The 8349-nt window shown below is 37.3% G+C and overlaps 1 protein-coding gene across 2 annotated transcripts; it reads right to left on the bottom strand.

Annotated features, from left to right (window-relative positions):
• SMIM8 (small integral membrane protein 8) lies at positions 1–8349 on the bottom strand. Of its 2 annotated transcripts, XM_045543987.1 has the most exons (4): positions 8295–8328; positions 7760–7920; positions 2234–2388; positions 1–469 (listed from the first exon to the last, which is right to left on the bottom strand). In XM_045543987.1, exons 2-4 carry the CDS (start codon positions 7827–7829, stop codon positions 311–313), a joined length of 384 nt encoding a protein of 127 aa, XP_045399943.1. In that variant the 5' UTR covers positions 7830–7920; positions 8295–8328; the 3' UTR covers positions 1–310. The 2 variants fall into 2 exon arrangements, with proteins under 2 accessions (XP_045399943.1, XP_045399944.1); XM_045543988.1 differs by lacking the exon at positions 7760–7920 and having other exon boundaries at positions 8295–8349.

The raw sequence follows: 8349 nt of genomic DNA, 5'->3' as shown, positions 1-8349 counted from the left end.
TTTAATAGCACTGGGTATTTTTATTATATAGAACTTAATAATTAACAAAAATAACTTCTATTCTCATGGCACTTTTATAAAATGATTTAATAAAAGAAAAATATTGTGACATTTTCTGTGCAAAAAGAATGAGATGATGGCTGCAGCTATGAAAGGAAAAAATTTACTACAGTTTTCTGGGTGCAACTGCTATCTTCTCTCCTCATTAACATATTCTAGAACAAGAAACATGATACTGTGTGCTCATAAAGTCTTCCATCTGAAGATTTCAGAGCCCTTAATAAAGTTCCATTTGCAGTAACCAGCACTATTAATCCCATTTAGATGTTTTCCTCCTCATATAACTGTGTCCCTCACTATCAACAGCTTCATAGAGGTCTTTTTTATTCTCTTGTGTTGCATGTAGATAACCAATATACGCCACGCAAAGTGAAAGGGCTACCAATCCAAAAGCCATTACAGGTTTGTTCTGTCAAAGAAAACAAATGACAAAGTCTCATTAAGACTATAATTTAAGGAGACCCCATATCTGTTGTACTTTCCTCCTGACATGCCACTTTGTTACCACACTAGCATTCCTATGGCAATATTGCAATTATAACTATTTACTCAGTTCTTTATTCAATTAGCTCAATTCCTGATTATTTAGAGATTATAGAAGACTCTTGCTTCTCCTCTCCAGTCTTTCTCCTCCTATCTGAAGCCTGGATATTTCAGACCTCCATCCTCAGGAAGGTGACAGTTGGGAGAGGCGTGAGACATGGAAATTGGTCTGGTTCTGAGTTTTCAGTGTTATCTGTGTAACATGGAGAAGTTGCTTAACTTGTCTGACCCCAAGTCTCTCCATTTGCAAACCTCAAATTAGTTCACTTTATTATATAGTAACAGTAATTAGGGAATGAAGTACACATGCTACCCAAGTCATAAATAACTGGCAAAAGCCTTTTATGTATTAAATATTAGGCACAGCAATAATGACAATGTATACACTATTCTCTGGGAACCTACTCTGTTACTGTTAGGGTGGAAAGCCACTCCTTTCAATTACCTCAAGAAATTGAGTGATTGGAACAGATTTTATGCTGTTATAATAACCTTGATTTACTGCTAGAAAACCAAGACCCTAAGAGGCAAAGTGATGTAGCCTGAATTAAAATAAAAAAGCTTTTAAATACAGCAAAGATGTTCACAACTGGAGAGAAGTGTTTTGTTTATACTTTGTGATTCCTGAAACCGTACCTAAGATGCCCCTCTTAGTGCACCTTTACACTCAACAAATTGGCCTTCTCTTAGGTCAGTGTGAATGCACAGCAGTGATACAGATAGTATTTTCTGCTTCTGTTACCATACCTGCTGTATTGCTACTATTTCAAATCTTAATCACAAAAGAATAAGGGTAAAACCTTTTCACTTAGATGAACATCTAAGAAAAGCCACAGGCTCAGAGCAGTTTAAATTTGCAATTCTTGAAATGCTTTTAGCAATTAAAAGAACACATTAAAGTTTTTAAAACATTCTACCTTGATATAATGATTTGATGGTTAAGCCGACCTATTTAATTTTCACATAGTTTGCACTGGCAGATACATTACTAAAATTCTAATCAGATTCAATACATTTAAATACCATATTTTATAATTTGATTCCATTTACATTTATTTAAAAATATAATTCACCAAATCAAATATATTCACTAATTTGCAATAGGAAAATAGTGATTAGCTACTTCTGTAACAGTGTACAAATGTTATGTTTTGGAATTTTTAATAAAAATGTTTGCAATATCATTTAGATAAAAATATTAATAAAAGGCTGGAATTGCAGTCTGTAAGAATAATTGGATTTTTATTTTGGTTTCTTTGTTTAAATGGAAGGTCTTATTCACCTAATAGTACCTGATCAAACAAGAAAAACTGCCTTCAAATAATGCAACGAATATAATAAAATAGTACTTTAAATATTTTAAGAAATTGAAAAAAAAAAGTTGATCGATTAAAATGCAACCATTTCCCATCATAACTCTCAAATGACTTCAAAATATTTAGTTTTATATGTGTATTTACATGTGAAAGAGCATTTAAAATTTTCCTTCCACCTGCTTTTATTCAAGGGTCTTATTAGTCAACACAAAATCTCCACAATAAAATCAAATGTTACAGGAAAGTAAGAACTTTCTATTTCTGACAGACTGGTTAGATTAAACATAAAATCTTTCCCTGGACATATATCTTACAGGTTTAATGAAGAGCTCTGGATTCACAGCTCGAAATAAGGTCGTTGTGCGCACCCCTCTGAGCCCTGGGTTTTGAAAGTCTTTCTCTTTGGGTGGTTCCTTTTTAAATGCTGGAGGCTCAGGTGCTGAAGACATCTTGACAAATGACTTATTACCTAAAAAGAAAATAATACATTTTTTCCCTTCATAATTGTTTGATAAATTGCTTTAAAAAAATTATTCTGATTCTTTTTCTGAAGTCCAGCCCAGATATGTACCAAAAGTGATTGCCCACTATCTTACTACTTTGCATAATACATACTTTGTAAATGGTGCTTTAAATTTATTTTGGTAAATCATTCATTATTTTATTTTTCATCTCTTAAAACAAACCAGTGTGGTAGGCAAGGGTTGTTTTTCTACTTTTACAGAAGTCTGGAGAATTGTTGCTTGTCTGAGTCACATCATATTGTTACAGGAAGATAGGAGTGACGGTAGGCCAGTGGGTTTTCCACTCTCTTATTTCACTCTTCCTCACCAACAGCCTTCCAGGATAGCAACCTGAGGGAAGTACTAGCACTCCTTTGCTCAATATCTTCTCCTACAGAAGAGATGGCTACTTTTCCCTGATGCTGCTCTGCCTTCCTCCACAGGCCCACCCAAGCACTCACTGCACCAAGCAGTGATGATAAATAGCTATTTGCACTCACTCCCCCTTTGCCTATCAGCAACTTTCTGGGCAGAACATGCTCTGCTATCTCCCTAATCTGAGTATCTTTTTTCCTCTTGGCTACTCTAAATCCACCCTATTAAATCCAAGCATGTCTTTTGTCTTCTGGTTCTCCTAGCTGGAGCGTCAACATTTTGGGGATATTTTTCTCTTCTAGCTATTATTTGGCAAAAGCTTATTCTTAACATTTCTGCCACCTAACGCTAGGTGGGGAGTGGGGATAGAAAGGGAGGAGGTAGAGAAAGAAACCTCCTAAAGACTGAAATTAATGACAATAAAATTATTGGAGGAAATGCTGCAACCCACTGTGAAGTTAACCTTATGAAATAAGAGTCACTCACATTTAAACACTCATTAGGGCTTTGTACAAGTATTCTTTATTAAGTCTTCTATTTTATGGACCTTATAAAAATAATATTTTTGCAACTTTGTAGTTATGGAAGAAAACTAGGAACTCAGCTTTTCAAACACTTTGTGTTGTAGTAGTCACTAAATATTCATCTATACTACTTAATTGGGTACACACCCCTTCTGGAACATCTGCTTGAAGGGAAAGGAATTCCCCAGACACTTTCTCTGCTGGCAAAGGCTTCAGAAATGTTCACTGTTGGCTGTTCCATCACTTGTTCCCCACGCATGTTATGGTTATCATTGTGGTATTCATCCTCATTATCACCATCACCACCACTACCATGGGTTTCTGGCTCTCTTTTTACATCTGTCAGCACTCCTGCAGCATTTCAAGATTTGATAACTCTTGGGAAATAGTTAACAGTAACAGTAGCAATTGAGTGCCAGATTGGTTCAAAACACCACCGTTGGTTGCAGTCTTCTTCCTAGGTGTCCCTCAGGGGATTCCACAGGAATCAACCCTGTTTTCTGCCATTTCACTTTTATAGACTATCAGGTCTCCACAATCAGGTCAATGGTTTACTTCATCTTTGTTTTCTCAGTTTTCTCTTCATGCAAATTTGGAAAGAGTTGTTTCAGCAACTGCTTCGAGCTTTCACTGCGTGAATTATACCCTGATCCAAAGGCTGCAAAATGGCTGTGCAGTTCGGTGGGAAAAACTCAATACACACATGATCATGGGAGTGTGTTGTGCACAGAGTAACTGTCAGCAAGAGGACATCACATTTTGCTCCTTGCATTCTCTTGTCAATCTTTCTCAACCGTTCATTAATATATTTCTCATCATTCTGGCATGTGTATTGGCTTGGTAATCACCGGGGAACAAATGAACACTTTTGAAGCACTGGGGGTTCTTGCACAAACTTCATACCATGCAAAAACCTGCTACAAAAAGGGACCTCATATTCACTTCTGCTTTAGTCCCAGAATCCCTTTTTTAACTTTCTCTTCAATCTTGGCTCAATCTTTTAAAAATGTGGACAATGTAGAGGGAGTGATGCTAAATTCCTTTGCTATTTCTCCTTTCTTGTGGCAGCAATCTACGCTTCCACTACTGTCATTATTTTCTTCTAATGAAAACTGCCAGTGTTTCATCTTTCCCCTCTTAGCCATGATGACAGGATGGACGGTGTTTACAAATGTATTTGGAATTTAAGTAACAAATGTTGGCCACTGGGTGCCTACTTGAGCTATCAGTGATGTTTCTCCCTGTGCCAAAAACTTATTTGACTATGAATGTGGAAAAAGAGAAAATGCAAAATGAAGCAATCATTAAAGTAGAAGCAGTATTATATACAGTCTGTCAACAGGCCATACCTGTAAAGAATGTTAATTTAGGTAAGAAACAGTTAATACATGGCCATGTTCTTTAGACTGAATCACACCCTAAGAGCGTACCATTATTTGATATTGGGGCATTAAATAAAACACTAGGAAGGCCTGAAAAAGCAGATCTATAAAGGTAAAACTGACACAAACATTTTCCTCTTATTATTGGAAAACAAAGATGTCCTAGAGAAAATGGATTAAAGTTGTTCACTGGGGAGAAAAACAAGGCAATGGGGGAGGTAGGTATAGAGAGTACAAACTGTAGAGCACAGAAGAGTCCTCAGGGCATAGTTTCTCATGTACACTGTGTGGATGACAATGTGCCAGGGATCGAGGATGATTAACTCACTCCACACCTGAAGTCCAAAATTATATACGGTATGTGTGTAAAAAAAATATATTTATATGTATATATATGGAGAGAGACAGACAGACAGACACTAGTTATAGCCAATAGAAATTTCACTACTTTAAAATACAGTGATGTTGAATGCCATAAAATTCAACCTATATGAGACATATCTGTAAAAACTATATAATTGTAGTTATATGATATCCTAACACAAATTGTAATGACTTCATTTTCATTGCAAGATTTCTTGATCCCTTTTTTCCTTAGCAGAACCTACATTTCCCTTACAGTGAATCAAGAAAATAAGCAATCTAGGCAGTCTGTGTTATACTGCAACCTCCAGACATCCACATTCGCTTTAATAATGCACTGTTTATGTTAAACTCTTTACCAGAAATAACAAGGAACACTTGGACTGGAAACCCACATGTATATTTTTAAAAATTCAATGTACCATAATTTTCATTGTTTGTGATACTTCCTGGAAAGTATGAAATTAACATTTTCCATTATTTATCATTCTTTTATTTGAAGTGGGATAAGACAGCTCAATTTTATTGCTTCTCCTTTTATGAGCCAGTCATTGAAGATGTTACAACAGTTCTCCCACAATTGCATGAACTTATTTATACCGTCTATTAAACTAAGAATTGTTAACCATCTGTACTTTAAATAAAAAATACAGATTACTGAGACCAAAAAGAGTGTCAGCAGCCAAGAATTTGTTATATATAACTATTTAAAAACAAAAACAAAAAACCTCTTTTTACATAGGAGAAAATTCTTCTGTATTTCTTCATATGTCTGGCCCACAGAGCTGTACATGTATGGCTGGGGTGGAAATTCAGGATGTGTCAGTTGAATAAGTACGTAGAATGCAAAATCTTAGTCGTTTCTTCACAGATGTGTAAATCATCAATACTTTTTGGGAAAACAAATCTCTATTTCAACAAGTAAACTGTTAATCTAGAAGTAAAAGCTTACTAGCTATTTTCAAGTATGGAACTAATATAAATTCCATTTTAAAAGCTGCAGAACAAATCATGAGTTCAAACCAATACTTATTCTGACATTACCACTCAAATGAACTGTACCTAAGACAAAAGCGGTTAATGTCTAGCATCTCATCTTTGCATCAGAACTTCCTAAGTCTTCCCATTATTTTCTCTACCTTCTTCCCTTACTTCTCCCCCACCCCCACTGCAGGTAACTAGCACTCATTAATTTACGTATGATACTGACCAATCTCCACAGTTATACTCACTCTGAAGATCTGCTTATTTTTAAGCTGGATTATAACCTCCTTTTTAATATGTTAAAAGGGGAATCACACAAAACACATATTGGTAGGGATGAAGGGAACTTGGAATTCTACTACTTCTGGATAATTTTGTGATTAATAAGTGTGCAGGCCTACTTGCAAAATAATAAATCGGGCACCCCTGGCTGTGCAATCTGACCAGGTGGCCCTACTCTTATTTCTTCTTCACTTTTCCGTCACCCACTTCTTGTTCCCCTAGCTACTCATGATTAAGAAACTGTTGTTTATCTTTTGGTGTCTGTTTAAATAGAGGAGAGTAGAACGTTTCCCACCTACCTATAAAAAAGATCTAAACTAAGCTGCATTTACCTCATTTGTGCCTCCCTGATAAAATGCCCTTTACCTTTTTCTTCTGCCTATCTTCATGTGAAGGAAATATGCAATGGAAAAAGGAAGGAAAGATAAAGGACTGCCCCTTTACACAACTCCATGAAGGTCATTTGTATCTCAAAGCATGAGAATGTCCCCCCCTGAAATTAATCACACACAATGTGAGAGGTTATAAAGATGATCCTGGACAGAGAGTCAGAATAAATCATTTTTGAATGATTTTCTCTCCTTTAGTAAAAATCTTGCTTAGGGGGATAATCCAGAATGTATTTGGCTACTGACATTAAACAATTCACTGGCATAAAATTGGCATGACTATCTATGTTATATTATACATGAAAATTAGACCAAGATATAAGGAATATAAGAATTACTTTGCAGAAAAAACTTCATCTTCAAATATACATTTTAGAAATAAGCACCTCAACAGAAAACAAACCAAATTATCAGAATTGTATTATAAAATGTTAATGAGCAGGAACCCTGCAATAATCAAAGCCTTTCCTTTAAAAGACTCAGGGAATTATACAATGGACAAAATATTTTAATAACTGTAGATACACTTAGTTTCACATACCATACTATCTTAATACTTAAGAAACTAACTTGAAGCCTGAGGCAGAACACCTCAAAAATAATTTAGTATAAACAAGTTTGAGATAATCAGAGGACTCCACGGCTTGAGGGAATCTAGCAGAGTCTCAAATTCCAATTTTGCTATTTCTACCTAAGTGTGGATTAAATGAGGTGACATTTTGCAAGGATACAGCAGATATTCAATGAGTGGTACTATGGTCGTCCTCGTCCCACAAAGAGAAATCTAGACCTGAAGAGACTGTCTTTGCCAGGAGGCGGCTGCGATAACCTAGGTCTCCCAGTTTGCAGCCCACCCCTATTTCACAACCTCACACCATCTTACTCCTAAACCGATAAAAGGCCTTTGCATTTGTAAGTTACTGCAAGATTTAAGAAACATAAAATTGTGATAACTTAAGTTTTAAAACTCGTATATTTGCTTTTAATTTAAAATACACTTTTTAAAAAGTTTCTTTCCATCTCTTGAATTTACTGTACCTGACGCACGGAGAAAGGCTTTGTCAAAGGCAGTTGCAGACCATCTCAGGGCTGACGACCTGAGTCTCATTTGGCCTCCCCCGGTGCTGTGCTACCTGCACTACCGTTGGCTATTGAGGGTTTACTCCAAGACAAATTGCACTGGAAGCTTCCAGAAAAAACTGCGTTCAATTAAATTCCAGACATTACGTTACAGGGTTGAAAAGGTTGAAAAGACTGTCCGCACAGTGACAAAAGAAAAGGGCGACCTCGTAACAACTACAAAACTCCATTTCCCTAAATGTGAGGGTCCACTGGGCTGACACACCAAGAAAAGGTGGGGGAAATGGGAGGGTTCCGGGGTGGGGGTGGCCACGGATAAGGCACGGACTCGCGTCAGGCGCCTGCACGGGAGGGTCCGGGAAATTGGCTCTGTGGGGCCAGAAGGCCCCCAGGCTTGGGGTGGGGGCTGAGGGCAACCGCGGCATGGCAAAGGTGTGTGGCGCCCGGGAGTGAGGCCGGCGACCCTCCCCCTGGCACCCACGCCGCAGCTCACCTTCCGCGGCGTCACCTCCTCTCTGCGCCCGCCACGGCCCCGCCTCGCCGCTGCC

This window comes from Lemur catta, chromosome 2, assembly GCF_020740605.2.
Source record: "Lemur catta isolate mLemCat1 chromosome 2, mLemCat1.pri, whole genome shotgun sequence".
Taxonomy (NCBI): Eukaryota; Metazoa; Chordata; class Mammalia; order Primates; family Lemuridae; genus Lemur; species Lemur catta.
The sequence above is the reverse complement of the archived record's forward strand: the minus strand, read 5'-3'. Positions and strand labels throughout refer to the sequence as shown.